We start from the raw sequence: 21,784 nt of genomic DNA, 5'->3' as shown, positions 1-21,784 counted from the left end.
ATGACTTGTCCTCTGCCCCATCTTTCTCTTGAAAAAAGAGGGAGAGGTGTGCTTTGGTGTTGTTGGGTTGGGCGCACTTCTCGTGCTGGACAAGGAAGATAAGGCTCGCAGAAATCCTTATCAATCCAATCGGCCAGCGTCCTGTGTTTTGCCCTGTAAACTGGGCAGAGCGTCCGTCTGATTTCCTGTACCACGAAGCTGCCTGCCTTCCCTCGTCAGCTATTCATGATTGGACGGAAACACGTTTAAGATATGTCTCCTGCTTTACACATTGAGCCCACCAATTTTTTTTTCAAAAACACCGCACCGAATCTTTGGAGACATAAATAGACCATTAAATAAAGATAAATAAAAAACTAATTGTACAGTTACGTAAAAAATCGTGAGACGAATTTTTTAGCCTAATTAGGCCATGATTAGTCATAAGTGCTATAGTAACAAACATATGCTAATAACAGATTAATAGACTCAAAATATTCGTCTCGTGTTTTCTCAACGAAATCTGTAATTTATTTTCTTATTTGTGTCCAAAAACTCCTTTCGACATTTGATCAAATGTCTGACGTGACATTTGTTCTAAAAATTTTTAGAATATAAACGCACCCTTGTTCCATCGGTCCGTTTAAATATCCATTGTATAATATTTTTAAGTTTGATTAAATTTACCACAAAATCCACAGTTGGATCGGAATATATTGTTATAGTATGTATATTCATTATGTATTAAAGTTATTACCTTATTTTTTATATAAACTTGATAAAAACGTAAAGATATATTTAATTTAGAATAAATCTAAAGTGACTTGTGATATGTAATGGAGACAACAGTGCAATACAGTTTAGCACACCGATCCGTGGTTAGTTATTTAATTAATTGATTCAAGTGCGGGGACGGCAATCATGAGTAGCCCTAACCCACACCCTCTACAAGGGCGGCCACTTTGTTTTTCTCACCCATTACGCTCTGTTTGGCTTAATCCGCGGCCAGGACCACCCCTCGTTTCGTTGCTTGGTATAAGACGTGCACGTACTTTGTCTAATCGTTCATGTTATTTAATATACAATCATTATTATTTATTTGATTGTGGTTCGTTTTTATTAATAAATATACTTTAAACATATTTTATATTTATATATATATACTGAAAAAATAAACTTATTTTAAAATAGAGGAATTACAGAATACTGCAGCAACCTGGTATAACGATGATGTGTGATAATGCTATACAGGCCTGCATATTTTGCTGTCTCATACTCGCCTGCAACATTGGATTCTCTTAGAAAATTCACGGCAACTGGCAAGTTAAGCCAATTAAAATAGTCAATGTTGCAATAGGGCTTATTCGGCTTATAGAAATTTAAGCCATAAGAAGATGATCTGATTTCGTAATAGTTGTTTAATGGTGTAAATGATGAAATTAGCTATTACAAATTTAAAAATCTATTTTAGAAATATGAGATGATAAGATATTTTTTGTTTTATAAAACACCGTTTAGTTGTTGGAAAAACGTCCGTGCAAAAGTCAATGAAAAATACAAGAATACTGGAGAAAAATACGAGCCTAATTGGGTTCTATTCCTCTTGTGCCTCCAATTGGGTTGTGCCGTTCCTGTGCTTCGCCGGTCGACTGGGAAACGGAACGGGATTGGAGAGACACCAAGTGGGACGCGAGAGGTTATTCGAAAAAAGAAATCAAAAAAGAAGAAAAAACGGAACGGAATTACAGGCAGCCACCGTGCACATCATATATAAAACACAAGAAAATCCCGGAACGGGATAACCGGGGCGTGCGTGTAAGAGAAAAAGAAAAGGAAAGAAAAATGTAGCAATAATAAAAACGTGCATAATGGAGGGAATCCCGGAACGGGATAGCAGCGAGCGTGGGAGACACCTCCTTTTTTTGGTCTGGACATGTCAGCAAGTGCTCTCTTGTGCTTACTTCCTCCTCTTTATTTACAACATGCCTGAATTTACAACACCATAAAAATTCTTTTGATCTACCCACTCGACTCTTCGCTTATGCTTAAAGCCACAATTTAAATATCTAAACTTAACTTTAGAGTTAATTTTAAAATTTTTCATGGAAATTTTTTTATCTGCTTTAGATTACTAAGAGAATATATATATATATATAGTTTTATTTATAAATTATTTTTTATTTGTAAATATACCATTTCGCTTTTTCCTTGGAAAAGCTAAAAGATAGGCACCCTGGAACTTGACAGGAAAGCACAAATGCCAAATATTGTAGTACTGGTTAAATATCCTGAGCTCAAAATTCAGAAGACAAGCTTATGCTTTCAGGAGCAGATTTGGCCATAGGTACAAAGAGGAACACAGAAGCAGGTTCAAATCAAGTCCTGAGTCCTGAAGAGATAAAGATACTAGTAGAATCATGTTATCAGCAGACGAAAGAAGTCAGCGTGGTTTGTCTGTGGAGCGGCTGGCAACATGCCGGAGCAGCGCCTGGCCTGAGTGATGCGCGAAATGCCTCTGCCTGAGCTGCACGTACGGGTAGCAAAGGCTGGACAGGATGTGGGCTGGCTTCGAGAAGGACATCACCTCGTACCACACCTGATCCTCTTCGTCCAGCTGCACCGAGAACCTCTCCTCCCCTGCCTGCACATCAATCTAACACTCATGCAGCAAAAAACCACCTGAAACTCTGCACTACTACTCTGTCCCAAAAACAGATTCGTGGGTTTTGCCTATAGAACGTTTGACCATCTATCTTATTTGAAAAATTTATTAAAAAATTAAAAAAATAGCCACATGCAAAGTACTATTCATATTTCATCATGTAATAACAATAAAAATATTAATCATAAAAAATTTTAAATAAAATAAAGAGTCAAAAATTCAATCAAAAAACACAGGAATTGGTTTATTCTGGGACGAAGGATGTACATTCTGAACAATTTGCATATAGACTCATGTCGGGAGTAGGAGGCGTACCAGTAGATGGCCTTGTAGAGTGCCGCTACCGAACGCAAAAATGCCACCTTTTCCATGGCCCGAGGAGCTGCCCTCGGTCATCACATAGGCAATCTGGAGGGGCAACATGACCCAAGGGATCAGCTCCTTGTAACAGATGCAGAATTTTGTTCCAGTCTTCACCGGTGTGTCGGGCTCCACACTTGCCCACCCTAGTGCCAAGTGCCTAGATAAACAGCAAAATTTGCTTGGTTACTGCCGATTTTTGCATCCTTTTTGAAAATAGACCGGTTTAAAAATTATTTTTGAAAATAGATTATTTGCTCCGCGCTTTCATATTCGCGCCAAGGGATTGGCGCTGAGGTACCTATCCCCTGGGTATGCCACACTTAGCGGAGACGAAGGACCTGCGCCTTGGAGGTAACGCAGAGCAAAACGGTCTATTTCTAAAATAAGTTTTAAAACCGGTCTATTTTCATAATTATTTCTTAAAAAGAGTCTAAATTTCGGTGGTTAGTGAGACCAGATGGATAACATAATACTCTCTGTAGTGGGGATGAAAGAGCTTCAGCTTACTTCCAGGAGAGAAGTGCAGATTTGGCATGGCTGAAGGTGGCAGCACCCGAGCCAAGCAGAACACGCGAGCGGTTCACAAAGAAGCCGCGCTCGACAAGCGCTTTGTCACTTGCTCCAGCAGCTCCAGGTGTCAAATCAGTTGCAGATCTTGGTTTTGAGGCACCATGGAGAGGTGCATCATAGTTGAAGCCACCAGCAGCCGCAAGGCATGACTTTTGCTGCTCCTGCGAGGGGCGGCTGAAGCTCAAGAAGAGGCCTCCCCATGCCATGGATTCTTGCTCCTGCAATGCCTTCCTTTTCAAAATTAAAAATTATTTATGTTGGGCAATGAAAAATGGTAGTAAGATGCATTCTATTTCGCAAAACATAGCAAGTACTGATGAGTGATGACATCTCCATTGAATAGAGTATATAAGACAAAATATATGATAATGGTGGTGCCGCCGCCGCCGCACACTTCTTTTCCCTCTAATCCACCTCCCGCCGGCGACGCCGCCCCAAGCCATCTCCGCCCCCACCGGCGACGCCTCAGATCCATCTCCTTCTGGTGTTTGGGGAATTGGGGTAAGTACCTGATTTCTCTTGCTGTGTTCAGGCTAGGCCTCCACTGCTAGATGAAGACGAGACGGTAGAGTAGTAGACAGCACAGACATCATGCGCCGCCGCCATTGCTAGCCCGCGGCATGTAGAGCCGGCGGAGCGGGAGAAATATGGTTGGAGAGGAGAGGAGACGCTATCTGTCTATCTTCTTCTTCTTTTTCTGTTCTTTCTGAAGCCTCAGCCAATCTATCCCATGGATGAACATTGAAGGTGTCAACGCACCATCGTTTACTAACAAGCCCTAAACAAATAAAAAAATTGCAAAATGACCCTTACCCCTTCTCGTGAATATATAGGGGGAAAAGTAATATTCCCTTTCATTTTAAACATGCTTTCTGACGGTACCAACACAATTACTACCTATAATAGGTTTTTTCATTCAAAATTATAAATTCAACACCCAATCAATAAATAGAGGTCCTCGATATTTTTCTTTTGAGGAATCAGTATTTCTAACCGTGGACCCAAATGGTGTACATGGTTTAAACAGTTCAATTTATTTATTTTGTGCCAAATCTATTTACTAAATTATGAGCTCAAATTCTTTTGTTTTTGCTTTAAAAAATTCATTGCACACATAACTACAAATACCTGATAGTAACACTGTTATGTTTTTTTTCCCAAGTTCATTCCAAGCTCCAGGAGTGATAACTCATCTATTTGCTGTAACTTAACAAGCTTATTCCAAGGTCCAGTTCATTCCAAGTTGAGCTTTTTTTCTCATCCTTAAAGATGTATTATTCTTTTTTATGTAAAATTTGATACGTAAGATATCAAGAGGTACCAAATTTTATATAGAAAACAGTGATACCTCTTAATACTTTATTAAGAATGATAAAATTGCTCTTCCAAGTTTTTCTTCACAAAAAAATCTTCAGCCAGCTTCATTTTATCACAAGAGGTCAGAATGATATTGTTGGTGGAAGCACTGCAAAGATAGTACACCCAAGTGGTTGATGTGCTTGATCTGTGCAGATGATTCTTATGGGGTTAGTTTGGTCAATATTGAGCATATATACACACATAGAGATGCTAGCGATGCTACACGTACGATACTTTTGGTACTACAGTTGTACGATGATGATCCAACGTGTGCGTATGCCACGAAAAGATCGTACGCGTAGCCATTTCTCTAAACAACGTGCTTATATTTTGGAATACTGCTTTTCTTGATTTAGGATCAACATCTATCTTGTACTGCTACTGTAGTTGATTCGATATACATTCGTTGCATATAGACCTTTTGGATCACGCCATGCTATCTGAATTTCATAAGAAGACAGGAAAAATAATAATTAACTGGAGGCATTCATGAGTCATGAGAAATACTAGCTAGTACAATGAACAAGAGATGGGTACTGCTAATGATCGATCTCGCGGATCACTTATTCCATTATTGTAAGGCTACTTACTGGATCATTAAAAAGTTATTCCTACAAGAGCACATTAGCATGGAGGCTCTGTCAGGCTCAGGCACAAGAATTTAAACACAGCTGGTTTCAGTTTCACAACTATAGTACTAGCATCCAAATTAAACCCCTAATGTGAGGTACAACTCCGGCATCCAAAACTGAAAGTCTTCAGTCCGACAAGCTACTCATCTTCTTCTACATTAGGCCTGCAGTAACTGACTGTCACATTATGCAGTAAGCTCGAACTACCTCGACGATGGGCGCACGGCACAGTGGGCACTTGCCGACCCCGCGAAGCAGCTCGCTCGCGCACTTTGAGCAGGTGCACATATGCCCACACCTATGATTGATTGCATCACCAAGCAGAGCAAGATGTTAATTTGCCATGGTTAGCAACACATCATTGATCATTTTTACTGTTTCTGAAAAGGGGAAGCACCGACCTGTAAAGTAGTGAGTCGATTTGCCTGTCACAGCAGATGCAGCATGTTCCTTTCCTTGCTTGCTTCCACTCTGATCCATCCTCCAACATCCCTTCATCTGTCAAGTTTTCAAGGAGTTTTTTTTTTGGTCAGACATGTGAATTGGTCAGCTGTACCAAGAGAGACCACAAACAAGGGAAGACCTGCAGGAACGGCTAGTGAGCGGTTCAGAGCAGCAGAAACTTCCTGTTTGATGGAGCGCTGCAACTCCATCTGCATTTCCATGCATGCTTCTAGCATCTGCTGCATGCTGGTCATCCCTCGCTGCAGTGCAGTCAGGTCATCTCGCAGAACATGGATGGCATCCAAGTCCTGCCAAACCCATTCCTTCCAGTTACTAATGATATATTATATATATGCTGTATAGTATACTGAACCATACTGAAACTCTTTGGTATGAAACTTTTTAAGAAGGATGCAATGGGGCTCACAAATTCAGAGTGACGCATGGCTTGTCGACTCCAGTTATGGTGAGGCAATTCGATCTGCCAATGTCGTTGCTGTGGTGGAATAGAAGGCTGGTTTGTGGCGTCAGAAACATCCTGCCGATGTGCTGCTTCATCAATGCTGCCTTCAGCACGATGACCGCTGAGTAAACCAGTGGTCGTTTCCTGCCTTTCATAATCCCAATCAAGAGGATCATCAAGTTCTTGTCTTCGAACATAAGATTGTATCAGCTGGTCCAGACTTTCTCGAAAGCCACTGCTAAGAAGATTAGAGACGCTACGCCTGCAAAATAGTAGAATATACTGGTTTGTGCTTATTCAACAGAAAGGTGTAAATAACATTTCATGTTATTTTTTCTTGAAAAAATAAGTACCTGCTTAGGAGTTCTCTGAGCTCCACTCCATACACATCATCATCTGGTGGACTGAACCTGTTAATATTTCGGTTGGAAGAAAAACTTCGATTTGACCCCCATTGTGGTTCAGATTCTTGAGAATTCATAGCATGCCATTCGGCATCTCTGTGTAGGAAGGTACTGTCTTCTGCATCCTCATTGCTAGATGTCTCCCTTGACCATTGCAGATCAGTCTGTTGCTCGTAAGTTTCAGCTTCTTGTTGAGCGCTGTTGTCAGATGGACTAGAAGAGGAAGAATCAGATTGCTCACTAGCCTCTTCTGAGGACCCTGAATCTGAATATTCTTCATACCGGTGAAGCTGTTCTTCATCAAAGTCATTTTGCCCAACATAACTACTAGTCGGTATACTGCTTTGGATATCTATGGATTCATCTTCAATTGATTGAAGTGTCTGGAATTCATTGTGGGTAGCATTCTCTTGGTGATGATCATTACCGCGTAAAACCAAATCTGCAATAGTGCCTTGTTGATCACTGACGGAACTGCTTCGAGTATCTATGGGTCCATTATGGTTTGTTGCCCGGCCATTTGTGGCAACATCTGTTCTTGAGCGAACTTCTTCCCTAGTCAACAACAATATCGTGTCACCATGATGCTGGAAGTAGATATATAAGATCAAGGAACAGATTCCAAAACAACTACCAAAAAGAGGTCCTTTCTTGTAGAGAGAAAACAGTAGTTTTGAAGCTAACTAAGTCACTGAAAAGCTATTAAGCAAGGCCCAGTGTTTGACGGCCAAGAAGACCAACATTAGAGCTAGCAGATCATGCCAGGCAAGGGAAACCATACCTCAATCTAGAGACTGGATGACTCTGTCTAAGCTGTCCTAATTCTCTGGCAGCCATAGAAAGTGGTCTCTCATCATGCACAGACCTTCCAATATGGAAGAATCTACCTCGTAGAAAAGACTGTAAAACAACTATTATCAATCCATGAAAGAAAACATCGTTTTGCCAATTGTTCTAAGGGGGAAAAAAATCTGTCATTAGCACTTGAATTTTTCTGTCAATACAGCTAGCTATTTTCCAGAAAGTAATACTGAAACAATTCATGGTGCGATACTTTTTTCTGAATCTATCTGATAGTCATTGAAGGATTAAACTTCAAATGTTTTATTTTTGAAAATAAAACTTCACAGAGTTGATAGTTAGTATCCTTTTAACTATGTCAATGCAGCCAGTACAGAAGAGGGACAAGCATGAAGCAAGTACAAATGGGGACTTGGCAAGAAAGGTGCCCTTTGAGTTGTTTGTTTGACAGGTCCATCAGAATGTACAGAGGACCCCAGGTGTTTGATTTATCTACATTGCAAACATGCCAACTAAATTCCTTGATCAAAATGGTTGAAAGAAATATGTACTATTTTTCATGATGCTCCTTTTAACTAAGCTGCAGCTAGACAAGGCGTGCAATTAGCTCATGAAGTTGCTGGACAAGAGTGCAACAGCATCAACTCATCTGTACTCTCTCTGTGGTAAGTGCTAACTGCTGCTACTACTACGTTTTAGCAGTTGGTTTAGGTGAGAATATTGAAGTCTCGCAGTGATTTCTTCTCAGTTCTGTCAACTGAAAATGCAACTGAAATGCAGCTATTATCCACTTGTCAATTTCATCAGATGATTCAGATTTCCATTAGGAAAAAATATCTTATCTAAAAAGATGGAGGTTTAGGCACTGAGTGAGCTGACCTGAATGCGTCCGCGGTGAGCGAAGGTGGAGACGGCGCGGTGGTCGGAGAGGCCCTGCAGCTCGCGCTGCCGCTCCATGGCCATGCGCGCCACCACGTCCTGCCGGCTGCGGCCACGCAGCCTGGGCGTGTGCGCGGCCCCCTGGCTGGCCATGCGGACGCGCTCCCGCACGGCGCGCACCCGCTCCCGCTCCGTCTCGCCGAGCAGCTCCTCGCCGCGCCGATCCCCCTGGGCGGCGCGCGTGGACGACGCCGTCCACTCCCGCGCGATCCTCCGCACGAGCGCGCGCTCGGGCGACCGCGCCGCGCGGCGGGCGCCGGCGTCGTGCGCGCGGAGGAAGGAGGCGTCGAGCATGGAGACGGCGTGGAGGCGGGCGAGCGCGAGCAGCTCGGAGTCGCGGTCGCGGCGGTCCACCACCATCCGGTCGCACGGCAGCGGCAGCTGCTGGCGGTGGCGCGCCGCCCACTGCACGATGATCCTGGATGCCGCGGCGACCGAGGACGACGACGTCTCGGCGGCGGAGCACGCGTGGTCCTTGGCGCGGAGGTCCCTCGTCTCCATGGCAGGTGAATGCTGCATGATGAAGTAGTAGCCGAGGCAGAGAGGCTAGGGCGGGAGGTGGAGGGGCCGCCGGTATAAGTAGTGGAGGACGACAAGGGAAGATGGAGGAGGTGGCATTTTGAGCTTAGACAGGGGGAGCAGAGGTGGAGTTGCGGCGCAGACGATGGATCGAGGTGGGGGAGCAATCCCGAGGAAGAAGATGATAGAACGAGAAGGGCAGTTGCGTTGCGTACGCGCGCAGTGGCAGCGACAAGGCGATTTATAATTACTACGGTCTCCGTCTTAAAATGAATAAATTTAAGCTTCGCGTATTTATCCAGCAGAGATATTATTTTTAAGTAAGTGTATGAACATTTCGTTTATTAAAAGACAAATATATTGAAATTCGAAGAGATAGGATATATATATTGGGATTTGGAAAGTATAAAGAACATTTAGGTCTTCGAGTATTTGTATATGTTTATACGAGTTAGATTAAATATGAAGTCTGAATAAGTGATTATACGAGCACACAGATATATGAATGATGTGATTAATTGATGGTAATCGATTTTGATGGACATTATCAAACTAATCAGGGATTTCTTTTTTCTGCGCGCGATTTTGTAACGACGGCAGATTTGAATTTCACGTACAATTCTTTGCTCCTATATTTACATACTCCTTCCGTCTAAATATATAAAGGATTATTGTAATTTTCTTTGTAAAAATTAAGAAAATAACAGAAGAAAAAATTATGGTATAAAAGATGATGATTTAAGAAATAAACAACTAGTTACTCCATACCAAAATAAGTGATCATTTTAGTCTAAAATTCTGTCCCAAAATAAGCAACTATTTTGAGGCTAAAAATGAAAGATTTCAGAGTATAAACAACACCATGCACAATTATTGCACATCCTTCTATCACTAAAAGGATAAGCATATAAAGGTCATTTTATTGAGTACTAATTTGTCTAAAATTAATCAAATTGGTCATTTATTTTGGAACGAAGTAAGTACAATAGGTGATGGTAGGGGAATAAACTAATAAAAAGGTGTTTGTTTGAGAATGTATATAATACAATAGATATTGAAAAGTATAGTTGGATTTAATATCACATAATCTAAACTTTTTGTTCTGTTCCATATATACAATAAAATATAGATATATGGTTATATTTTATTTATAAATGTTGCCATTAATCTACACCATTATCATTTGATTCTTACTGCAATCTAATGAGTAGTATTTTTTTAAATTTATGTGGAATTTTCCATGCCGCCTTTTCGAGCTACGCCACCTTGTGATGATATTTTCTTATCCGTCCGATCTAATAATGGATGATCTGACGGCCAAGGACTTCCTTTGGTTGCTCATCCAAAAAGAGAGGAAAATTCAATGGTTTGCATTGTTTTTCTCTTGGACAATGATGATCAGTGTGACTAGTACTGATCTATGATTAGGATGTACGGGCTTTCCCATCAAAATCATTCCTAATAATTCCAGCATGCATCTAACCGCAACCTTAATCCTAGGAAATTAATATGAATACCTCAACAAAACAAGACACTCAAAATTAGCCTTGCTATATATTGACTTCATCCAGATATATAAGTATATATCTAGAGTTTGAAATTTATCCAAAAAGATAAGGATATTTACCTACCTTCTTGTCTTGACCATTACTTACCATAAAATTTTAAGTTTTCAAACAACCTTAGAAATTTTATATTATTGGACAGAGGGTTATATGCTAGCTAGACAGCTGTCCAGCTGGGTAATTCATCGATCTGATCTGACGTCGGTCACTGATCAAAGTCGAATCTACTGACAAATGGCAGCCTCTAGTTCGTCCTCAATCCTCATATCCTATGCACACTATCCTAGCATGGCTCCTACTGTAGCTAACAAGAACATCTAGACAACTGTAATTGCTTCCGTAGTTTAGCTAATTAAGCTTAATTACCGTGAGTAATTTTATGGTTCTTGAGTAGTTATCGAGAGATATCAAATTTTATACTAAAATTTTAGTATCTTCTGGTACTTTAAATTGCTCAATTACCGTATATGCTGGGTTTGTTCTTCCGAGTCAGTAAAAGTATTATAGTATACGAGAGGATGGTAAAAAGTTCAGAATTCCTGACTTGACTGCAGAATTGGAGGCATGAGCAGCTGAATGACTACAGAACCAAATGAATCAATTATATATCGATCAGATCATCAGCAGTACGACTTGTCCAGGCAGGCATGCAACTGCAAGTACGGCCACTTGGATGAGCCAAGAAGAGAATTGTAGCCAGAGCTAGCATGAACATGATCGATGCATGGTTTGTAGCAAGCAAAAGCTTATCCTTGGCATGCAGCCATACATGTGTGATTGTCTGCATATATTGCATGGCCGGGGCGATGCCATGGGTTGCAAATTAATCATCAATCAGTATCTGCATATATGATGCACGCGTCCGTCGTCTCGATCGATCAAGAGGCAGAGATGGGTCGGCAGACGATGTAGCAAGCGATCGATCGATCTCCATCTGCATGACCCATGTCTGTGTACTGATCGAGCTGCAGGGTTGCTAGCTTCTAAGCCCCTAGCTGCCAAATCCACGAGTAATCTCGAGAGGCATTGCCTGCTTGTTGCCTACTGCCATGGCTGGATTCCATGGGGATCAAGCTCCCTGTAGGCTAAGCTAGTAGGCCATGCATCCATGGCGATCGGTGTACTGACAATGGCGTACGGCCGGGCCAATCTCCTCTGTCTGCAGCATGACAGCATCCATGCATATGTAGTGCGTGCTGTTGCTGCATTTGCATATCCTCTCTTTCTTTTAGTTCTTCAGAACATTCATAGTTCGATCCTTTTCTGCTTGCACGCTTTTGCCTGATCGATCATGTGTTCCATCTGCTTAATTCCATTGATATATTAACTGCATGTGGTTAATATAAATCTTACTTGAACCTCAGATTTTCTCTATACATAAAAGAAAATTAAAGAGAAAACGAGATGAATTCGATCGGTTTCTTGTAGCTGCCTGCTTCTGCAATTTGCTGTCTTGTCCTACTCATATGGCATGTTTCTCTTCTATATATGTCAGAATCAACGTGCCTCCCTTTTGTTAGACGCGATCAATCTAGATAGCACGTACTGTTCAGTACAGGGTACTACATGTTTACCTCCCAGTAGGCTAGCTTATTGTTACAATGAACCCACAATTATATATCTTCAGGGTCCAGCTAATCGTATCCATTTTTCTTTGTCAGCTTCTTCAGCTGCTGTCCTTTTCTGGATTCAGTATATCATTTGCATCATTATTAATTAGTGGCATCCAATGTCTTTCTTTTTAAAAAAAGGAAGGAAACAGTGGTATCCAATGTTGGTTTCTGCATGTTAATATTACTTCGTGCTCATGATCTGAAAATTAAATCAGGTTTCCGTGGAGGAAGAAGGTGCAACTTCTTGGAGACAAGGAGGAGGGAACACCGGAACGAAAATCGTTGCTTGCAGAAAAGAATTTGCAGTCTGCAGATCCATAGGATGAAGAGAAGTTGGCCATGCCCATGATGCATGGTGGGAGCATATATGAAAAGGAATGGTGGTGTTGTCTCCCTGACCACCTTACATGCCCTACGGTTTCAGTGATGATCTCAAGTTCCAAGGACAGAAAAATTCAGGGCCATATCATCCACTGCCTGCTTTTACTCCTCTGTTTCAGTGACACTCCACAACAAGCCGGCCATTGTTCATTGCCATGATCTTCTTATCTCATCTTTCTTTCCTTTTGCTTGGACCTTGTAAAGTGGAGTTTAGTGATCCAAGAGATGCACGTCAGCTGCTCTTCATTCAGTCAGGTTTCTGGTTCTGGACCACCAGTGGGAACTGGGAACAAGAACCATGACCTGACCTACCTCTTGTCTGTCTACTACTGCGTTGCACTTTCTGGCAATGCTACTCAAGTCGGTGATCATGTGGTTAAGAAGCCGGACACATGTCACCAAACAGATAACACTGTAACTGCACAATGATCTATGAAGATCATCGATCGATCTCACCTCAACATGCAGTTACAAGTGGACGTAATCATCATGCCAATTCTTTTAACTTCTGAAGAACCAAATGAGAGAGATCAGTGGCTCAGTGTCACTTCTACCCGAGTGGCTTACATTACATGTTCAGGATTCTTCTGCTCTTTAGCTATGAATTGAAAGGCACACACACACTCAAATGCAACTCGAAGAATAAGACACTACAAATCGTTTATACAACAAATAATTGGATGCATGTTACGGAACAGAAAAGGGACACCCCTTGATATTGTACATATTGCTTTTTCATTATTACAATAAATAATAATGTAGGAGAGTGTGGTGACTATACTACTAACTAAATCTCTTGACACAAACACAATCACACTGGCCTCAGGGAGAGGAAAAAAAGAGCTACATTTTATCAACAGTTAAGCTCACTCTTGTTGGAATAGATGTAATCTTCGGGTGATCCGAGTAACCATATTAACAAATAACGTTCACCCTCAGTCAATTGAGAAACCAGTATACCGGACAAAAATAGATAAGATATTACACAAATAATAATCAATCGGTTAAAAGGGGATAATCTTGATAAGGTTTTAGTGGTGGCCTTTTTCTCCACGGAGAAGTCACAGACTCACAGTTCACCCCATCACGAAGACCTCTTTGCTGCTCATGCTCCAGTCACAAAGTCTGGTGTACATCACATCTGCCTCAGCAGTTGCTTTTGCTCTCACATGATAACATGACATGCGTGCCATACTGTCATGGTGCGGTTATGGCCGTGGTTCATGATGTCTATCTGCAAAAGTAAAAGGATTTTACACTAGGCACTAGCTATGAGCCTATAACGGCCGGAGCAACAAGAGCATTCTGTGCACCAAGGTACACAATACGATCCCATTTGTCACGAGCTCGAATCAGGATCACACGGAATTTTGGCATCGAAACTACGTGTTGATAATTGGAAGTAGCCTACGGGACGAGAATGCATACGCAGTTACCTGTGATATCAGTCTGTTATTGCAGGCAATAGTTCTCCAGCAAGCTAGAACCACCGCCCTTTCTTGGCAGCTTTCAGTTCCATCACTAATCGTTCCCGCTGAGCCTCTACCTCTGCATACTGCAAGCTCATGTTGAGTAACCGCTCCTTCATATCTCTTAGCTCTCCTTCTAGTTGCAAAACCCTGTCGTTGCTACTCTCCTTGCCATCCCCAGCAGCAGATTGCCCATCAGGCATAGGACTGCATAGAAAACGAAAAAATATATATATGAAAACAAGATATCATGATCTTCTAAGTGGAAGGCAGCAGAGGTTATCAAACTAGCCATGACAAAAATTCACCAAAGGAGACACATTTTCCAAGGTCAACAGTATTGATGATATCAAACCAACAAAATGAAATGTTTTAAAATAGTGGAAACACTTCGAGATTTATGTTCATTAACAATGCGTATTTCAGCTTAAACTTAAATTTCACCGGCAATTCAACACATCGTCTAGTTCAAAACTAATGAGCTGTTACAAAGGTTAAATGATATATAGCAGAATGCAATTGCCATTGAAAGAATACCAATTTTTAAAGGTTAAATGGATAACTGTTACAAAGGAAAGAAATGTGTTTTGATGCTCTGCTGATTTTTTTTCAGATAATGGAAGCTTTATTGAACTCAGTCAATGACATCAAGGAGATACAACCGTACCGAGAACATTAGGTTTGTAACAGAAGGAATACCTCTTATGTTGAGCTCTGTACATCTTGTTTTCCTCTAAAGCCTCTGCAAGCTTAGCTTCCAATAATTGGATCTTCAAATGAATACTGGCCTCCTCATCAACTGGAGAACCCCCAATCTCCTGCAGTTGCAAGGAAATACACGGCACAGATAGACATTAAGAACACCAATAAAGTCAACAAAAAAAATAATCATGATAAGTAGTCATTTTAGGCTAACCTGCTTTCCAAGGTCCTCTTCTTTGATGTGGGACATCTGCTCGAGCTGAGTTCTCCTTGTGAGATCCTCATTTTCCTGCTCAAGAGATTGTATCTTTCTCTGGTACTCGCTATTTGATCTCTTGATTCTATTAATTTCATTCTTTAACTCTGCTTCATGTACATGCGATGCTTCCAGTGCAGATAGATCACTCTCCAGCCTTACAAGCTTTGCCTGCATGGCTACTCTGCTTCGTTTTTTTTCTTCACCATTGTCCAAAGACTCCTGCATATTAGAAACTTTATCTGTTAGCATAGCCTTCTGTGCCTTCAATTCTTCGCATTCCTCAGTAGCAGAATGAAGTAACTCCTCCACTTTTCCTTTTTCAAACTTAGCCTCATCAAGGGAACTTTTCAGCTTGAGCACTTCGTCTTGAAGACCCATTATTTTCTGCACTTGAAGTTTCAGACCAGATATTTCTTCCATCATTTGCTGTTTCTCATAATCACTGGCTTTAAGCTTCAATTCTAGTTCACCAGAAGATTTCCTTAACTCATCTTCATTGGATTTAGCAACTTCCATCAATTTTTTCATATGTTCAGCATCTGCTGTCAACATTTCCTCACTTTGTTTGGATGCATTAAGGGAGTCAACCAAACCTTTAATCTTGCTTTTAGACTCCTTACGAAGGTCTTCCAACTGAGACTCGTAATGCCTCAGCTGTGCACTGACATCCTGGAGACTCGCCTCAAGTTTGACCTTGTCTGCTCGTAGAACAGAGACCTCTCGAATAGCCTCCACTGTGGCATTTTCTCGCTCCTCTTGTGTGGAGGAGGTCTGTGCAGTGAGACTCATTACCTCCCTCTCAAGATTCTCTACCTCAAGAGTCTTTTCTTTCTCAATCTTGTTTAGCATGAAATGTGCACGGTTTATTCTTTCTTCTTGCTCGGTGTGCTCCTGGAATATACTCTCAAGTTCTGATAGTAAAGACTGCTCTTTGGAAGATATGTCTTTCTGAAGTGAAGAAAGCTTCGCCTCTAAGAATTCAACTGTCTTGCCAAAATCAAAGTTCCTCTTTTTCGAGTTATCCAATTCCTGCTCTTGTTGAGTGAGATGGCCATGCAACTCCAATTTCTGCCTCTTCAGATCTGCAATTTGATTTTGCAGAGAACTGCACTCTTCAATAAGGCTCTCAACTGTAGATTGTAATTTAGTGTTAGATCTCCTCTGAACTTCTGAATCATCTTGTGCTTCAGACAATTTTCTCTGAGCTTCTTGTTGCTTTTGCTTAAATTCAAGCCTTTGAGATTCCATCTCTGATTGCTGGCGCTCTAACTTATCTTTGAGATTAACAATAAGTGATTTAGAATCATGAATCTGCAGCTCACTTGAGTCCTTTTCATTCGTCATGTATGTCAACTGAGCTTCAAGTCCAGAGATGCGCTCCGATAGCTCTACGTTTTCCTGTTCCAGGTTCGATATATGTAATTCTAGTTCAGCTTTACAACTCTCCAGTTCAGCTACCTTTCTTTCCAGAACCTTATTAGCAGAAACATGGGAATCTATGCTGCTTGAAAGCACGAGGATATCTTGCCGCACCTCATCCAAGCATTTTGAAGAAATACTACTTTCTTTAAGTGATGCTTCCAGGCGTTCCTCCAACCGACTCTTCTCTGCCTGAATTTTAGAAATAACGGTCTCCATTTCAACTTTCGAGCATCGCAAATCATCATTTTCCTGCTGCTGCAGCTGAATTTTGGCCTTCAACATATCTGTGTCAGGTTCATTATCAATACTTTCTCCTCTAAATTGGTATCCTCTTGTGCCATTAGTTTGAACATCTTCCAATGTGGTGGAATGGGAACTGTCAAGCTTCTGCCTCAGCTCAGATAACTCGAGATTTCTTTGTTCTAGCTCCTCTTGGCTTTTTTGGAACTTCTCTTCTAGATCATAGGCTTGAGACCTAAAATTCAGAAGCTTCAGCTCAAGGTTAGCACATTTTTCCTGTAATTCTTTTGAGCTAGATATTGATGCATCAGCAAAACGGCCAGTGTGCAACAATTCCTTGTTTCTAAGCTCCTCTTCTAGTTGACATATCTTTGATGTAAGCTCTTCAATTTCCAAATTGCTCTTGTTTGGAATGCAATTGCCCTGACCTTTTGTAACCCCACCTACTTCTTTCAGCTTGTATATAAGCTCCAAATTTTCATCTGTTAGTTCTGAACAATCTTTCTCGAGCTCTTGTATTTTAACCCTTAAAAGTTCATTTTCTTTCTCCAGTTCAAGATAAACAGCACCAGAAGCTGCAACACCTGCATTTTCAATATTGAGTACACGATTTAATTTCTCCCTCAGCATTGTGATTTCATCCTCTTTAATTGATAGTTGCTTAGCCCATTCTGTGTCCTGTTTGACTAAAGAATCCTTATTTAAGGCATCAAGGTCAGTGACATTCCTGACTTTAGAGAGCTTAGATATTTCTGTTTTCTGCTCTTCTATGGTCTCTTCCAACTCCTGAAGAATAGAAACAAGCTCTATATTTGCTTCTTGAGTATTTTTCAGTTGTATGGATAAGTTTGCATTTGATTCTTTCAGAAACTTTATATCATCTTCAAGTTCCTTCTGCAAATCTATCCAGTCCCCATATTTGGAGGTTCCTCCAACTTTTTGTCGTGTGGTTACCTCTTGCATAGATGACTTCAACTCATCAATTTCTTGCCTATAGGAATCCCGTTCAGCATGTGCAGCAGACAGTTCAACTTCTAGCTCAGCCTGTTGCTTGGATTTCTCAGAACATTCCTTCTTCAACATCTCTAGATCAGCCTTCAACTTGCGAGAGTGTCGTTCCCACATTTTTGCCTCATCACGGAGTTCCTCAATTGTTTCTTCAGCCGCTTCAAGAAGCTCTTTGGATGAATCAGACGTCCCTAATGATACCTGACCAAACCCATTCCCAAATGATTTTGGAGTATTTCCTTGCAACACATTAGGACCTGATGCACGGGAACTGAAAGATGAATTGTTTGATCTAAATTCTTCATCACCACGACTGGCACTAACGTAGCTCACATACGAGCTGGCAGAATCCTGCCTTCCCACATGCACACCCCCATTAGAGCTGTCTCTAGGGGAAAAGTTTGTTCTATCTGCGGTACTATCTCCAGAATTAGAACTCCGGTGGGACCCAGATGCTGAGAAACTCGTTTCCTAGAAAAAAGACAAGGATTAATCATGCATGCACAATGCCCTGATAAAAAACATCTAGAAAAACAGAAGTGGTATTTTTTGCTTGTGAAAGCCCATAGGCCCACATAAAAACAAAAAATATAGACATTCATGGAGTCAGAGGTACCAAAAAATAGATGAATATTTAGCATACAAGAAACATGAAAAGGAAATTAACAATATGTACTAATGAACAAAGGCAATCGACTTCAGAGTCAAGAGTCAGTTTCCAAGAAAAGGTATCAGGATTGCATATCAGAACATAGAAACCAGGGTGCTCCAAAAGAGCATAACTATATATATATATTTAAGGAAATTTAACTATACTAAGGTAGCAGATGGCATAGGAAATGATGCAAATGCAGCATCAGAAGAGTCTACATCTGCAACCAAATAAATTAGCATTTCGAATGAGATTTCAAAATATTAGGTAGCAATAACCAATAGTAGTCAACTCGAAAACCCCCAACAAGACTGACATGATTAATATTGGAGATATAAGTTCAGGCAAACGAAAATTACATTCAAACATTATAGAGTAGACAAATGAACTTAGATGGAGCAAACCGTTCTAAACATTGGCATACCCTGTGTCCAGGTTCATCTTGAGTAGTACCACCTAAAGGATTTCCTGATGAAGAGCGAACACTCTTGTTTGCAATACTATCAGAGCCATCTGACTTGCTGTCAATATCATCGTTGGTTGGACTGCGGTCATCGAGACGAGGAGACAAATCCTTCCAGGCTCTCACACCACTATATAGAAATGGGAACATGAAAAGGGGAAATATAGTGGGAAAACAGTATAGTGAGACTAAAAGGCTGTGATGTAGGATAAAATTAAGGGGAACAAACTGAAGCTTGAGAATTAGTTACCTCAACTTAGACTTGGTGCCAAGATACTGAACCTTAAGCTGCAAAGGAAGAATAAATGGCACTATAAGCAGATTTTTTTTCATATGTTTTATTTATTTTTGGAAAGCAATAAATGGCACTACGGATTGAGTCAATGTGTTGAGGAAGAAAATTAGATTTTAAAGGAAAACGTATAAAATCACTAAAGTTACCTGTAAAACTGTTCCAGAGTTGCATTTCTTCAATGGCAAAGAGATAGCAGTTGGGTCCACCAAATTCAGAAAGTTAGTCAGATTTAGGAAGATCTCCCCAAGAACACCACTTTTTATAGATCCCTGCAATATGAGAAATGAGAATTGTTAGTAGCGACACATAAACGTTAAAGTTCAGCAACATCTATAGGATAGGCCGGTCCAGATTACATATGGCCAAATCCAAAAGGCATAAACATGCAAAGCAATATCCATACCACAGAAACAACAATCTTGTACTGGCACTCATCAAATTTTTTTGACACTTCATCTTGAGAAAACCATATTGTTTCCAATATGTTGTCAGGCCATTGGCAAATTCCGATGTGTGCAGCTGCTTTACTGGACTTGGCAACTGTTTTTCCAGTATCCACTGAGACAATCGAAAGGAACAACCTGTCTGATACTGCAGGGACCTGTTGAACACAGATCAGTAAGGTATAAAGATGGAGGAATATGTGTACCAGAGGTACCGCAGGAAATGCACCTCGAATCATAGCGCATTTTGCAGGCTTCTCTATTCATTTACCAGTGTAACAACTAGATGCACACTATAATTGGTGCGGCATTCGCGCCTTGCCCCCTGTGGAGTGTGATTGTGTGCTATTTTTGACGAAATGCACATGCCGGTCACAAGAAGAGCATAAATGCTGTGCTCTCTGAAACCTCATGTGAATGGTATCCTGGGCGGGGTAAAAAAAAGGCATCTTTTTTATTGACCGAATGACTGAATTGGAGCAATGAGGTATCAGCAGGGCTGTTTAGGTACCAGATGCAGGAAAGGCTAAACTTTCGATGCTAGCGAAGTGGGTTATGCTCCAGACGAATCGAGCAAGCAGAGCGATTATTAGGGGATTGAGTCCGCGTGCGAGGAATCCCAAGCCCCAACAACGTCAGCAGGAGCGGATCGAGAGGCCGGGAGTCGAGCGGCGATACCTGGACGGCGCGGAAGTTGAAGAAGCGGAAGTCAAAGCGCTGGCCGACGCGGTCCGACGAGCGGTGGCGGTGCAGCTTGAACATCTCTGTCTGTCGGCGGCGAGGCGGGGAGCAGTCAGGCGAGATTGGGACTGAGGGTTGCTGGCGTCGGCGGCGGCGTCGGCAGCAGCAGCAGCAGGGTACAAGAAGAGGAGGAGGAAGAAATCATTGCGTGGCACAGGAAAAGGTGGTGGCTGGTGGGCATGGGGAACCCTCCCCGTAAGCTACTCATGGATCCCCTGGCGCGCCATCGCTCGCCGGGAAGAAGAGATGGAAAGGTCGGGGGGTGGAAAAGGATTCCCCTTTCCTTCCTTCCTTCTCCTCCCTTTCAATCGGTTGAGTATAATTAACGCCGTAACTATCCAATTAATTAATTAATACAAGTAACAGTGGCGCCCCTCGCTACTGTAGCCAAGCCAAGCTAAGCTAAAGCTTGAAGCTTTTTTCTCCGTTTGTCGTGTCGTCCACGCGCGCCATGGGTGGGATTGGATTGTCCGCCCCCACCTCCCACCTGGCCACCTCCGCCATGGCCGGCGACGCACCACAACAGACAACCTCACCGGCCGGCTGGCCGGCCTTCCTGCTTTGATTAATTACCTATGTAGGAGGAGGAGGACTAATTAAAATGTAGTCTACTTTTCGTTCTTTGTTTCTAAATTGCTAAAAGCGTATGTGTAAATTTTTATTTAAGAAGTATTTCTGATTTGCAAATATGTTATTTCTAAACAAGCCAAACGATGATCATCCAGTCCATTGAACATTACATCATTTGTCCAGTGAACATTACATCAGACAAATGTACAGAGTACAGTAACCGTTAGCTGAAAATTTAATCAAACGTACGCTTGCTTGGAATCTCAGGTTTTTCTTCCCAATAAAACACATGGATGCATGGTTGTTGGGGTTACTATACACTTGATCAACTTGAACGTACCAAAGCTTCGATCGATCTTCTACGTCAGCTTTGGTGCTGTCCTCACTCTCGTCTCCTGGAACTTACCAATAATTGTTTTCTTTCTGCCCCTTTTCTTTCTTTAGGCATAGGCAGGCAGCAAGCACTGGTAGTTACAACGTCACTCGCCTGACAGCAACACTTTATTAGTGGATGGACGCATGCACGTCGAACGCATCCATCATCAATCGATCGATCGTAGGTACAGTTTTCAATTATACAAAACAATTCATGTCTTGTTACCACATTCATGCATAATGCAAAACAATTCTGTCTCAACTGATCGACTAATTATGCATTAAACAGCCATAGCTATCTTTACTGTCTGCAGACTTCCATCAGCTGCTTCGTAATACTCACTCAATTAGCAGCATTGATTTGCCTGATGCACTGCATTGCAGCAGATGGAATATTCGGCTGCAAATGACCGGACCTGCCACTTTCTCAACCTGTGCGTGTTTAAGGATT

General features: G+C 41.5%; 3 protein-coding genes across 6 annotated transcripts; all 3 read right to left on the bottom strand.

Annotated features, from left to right (window-relative positions):
- Positions 1–2,217: 2,217 nt before the first annotated feature.
- Positions 2,218–4,312, bottom strand: LOC102703467 (UPF0548 protein At2g17695). Of its 4 annotated transcripts, none has more exons than XM_015834983.2 (4): positions 4,084–4,312; positions 3,512–3,805; positions 2,957–3,161; positions 2,218–2,632 (listed from the first exon to the last, which is right to left on the bottom strand). In XM_015834983.2, the coding sequence occupies exons 2-4, from the start codon at positions 3,778–3,780 to the stop codon at positions 2,420–2,422; spliced, it is 687 nt and encodes a 228-aa protein (XP_015690469.1). In that variant the 5' UTR covers positions 3,781–3,805; positions 4,084–4,312; the 3' UTR covers positions 2,218–2,419. The 4 variants fall into 4 exon arrangements, with proteins under 4 accessions (XP_015690469.1, XP_015690466.1, XP_015690468.1 ...); XM_015834980.2 differs by having other exon boundaries at positions 3,512–3,801; XM_015834982.2 differs by having other exon boundaries at positions 3,512–3,792; positions 4,084–4,311.
- Positions 4,313–5,628: 1,316 nt separating this feature from the next.
- On the bottom strand, positions 5,629–9,431 carry LOC102707477. The gene is made up of 7 exons (XM_040522814.1): positions 8,557–9,431; positions 7,658–7,776; positions 6,826–7,431; positions 6,437–6,734; positions 6,149–6,317; positions 5,967–6,063; positions 5,629–5,863 (listed from the first exon to the last, which is right to left on the bottom strand). The coding sequence occupies exons 1-7, from the start codon at positions 9,133–9,135 to the stop codon at positions 5,746–5,748; spliced, it is 1,986 nt and encodes a 661-aa protein (XP_040378748.1). The 5' UTR covers positions 9,136–9,431; the 3' UTR covers positions 5,629–5,745.
- Positions 9,432–13,385: 3,954 nt separating this feature from the next.
- On the bottom strand, positions 13,386–20,673 carry LOC102703192 (sporulation-specific protein 15-like). Its single transcript, XM_006649175.3, has 9 exons — positions 20,326–20,673; positions 19,608–19,805; positions 19,351–19,473; positions 19,160–19,197; positions 18,871–19,039; positions 15,080–18,265; positions 14,863–14,981; positions 14,131–14,370; positions 13,386–13,928 (listed from the first exon to the last, which is right to left on the bottom strand). The coding sequence occupies exons 1-8, from the start codon at positions 20,407–20,409 to the stop codon at positions 14,175–14,177; spliced, it is 4,113 nt and encodes a 1,370-aa protein (XP_006649238.1). The 5' UTR covers positions 20,410–20,673; the 3' UTR covers positions 13,386–13,928; positions 14,131–14,174.
- Between the last annotated feature and the right edge of the window lie 1,111 nt (positions 20,674–21,784).

Source organism: Oryza brachyantha, chromosome 3 (assembly GCF_000231095.2).
Source record: "Oryza brachyantha chromosome 3, ObraRS2, whole genome shotgun sequence".
NCBI classification, from domain to species: Eukaryota; Viridiplantae; Streptophyta; class Magnoliopsida; order Poales; family Poaceae; genus Oryza; species Oryza brachyantha.
This window is presented reverse-complemented; position numbering and strand designations above follow the sequence as displayed.

Bases quoted from the DNA above. Each gene is read 5' to 3' on its own strand.
- LOC102703192 (XM_006649175.3), bottom strand. From the start codon at position 20,409: ATGTTCAAGCTGCACCGCCACCGCTCGTCGGACCGCGTCGGCCAGCGC. The intron at 19,806-20,325 runs GTATCGCCGCTC...TGTGTTCAACAG, and splicing joins TCAACTTCCGCGCCGTCCAG to GTCCCTGCAGTATCAGACAG. The intron at 19,474-19,607 runs GTATGGATATTG...CTCATATTGCAG, and splicing joins ACAAGATTGTTGTTTCTGTG to GGATCTATAAAAAGTGGTGT.
- LOC102707477 (XM_040522814.1), bottom strand. From the start codon at position 9,135: ATGCAGCATTCACCTGCCATGGAGACGAGGGACCTCCGCGCCAAGGAC. The intron at 6,735-6,825 runs GTACTTATTTTT...ACTATTTTGCAG, and splicing joins CTCAGAGAACTCCTAAGCAG to GCGTAGCGTCTCTAATCTTC. The intron at 5,864-5,966 runs GTCGGTGCTTCC...AATCAATCATAG, and splicing joins ATCGACTCACTACTTTACAG to GTGTGGGCATATGTGCACCT.
- LOC102703467 (XM_015834983.2), bottom strand. From the start codon at position 3,780: ATGGCATGGGGAGGCCTCTTCTTGAGCTTCAGCCGCCCCTCGCAGGAG. The intron at 3,162-3,511 runs GTAAGCTGAAGC...CTGTTTATCTAG, and splicing joins TCTGCACTTCTCTCCTGGAA to GCACTTGGCACTAGGGTGGG. The intron at 2,633-2,956 runs GTACGCCTCCTA...CATGAGTGTTAG, and splicing joins CTCTACAAGGCCATCTACTG to ATTGATGTGCAGGCAGGGGA.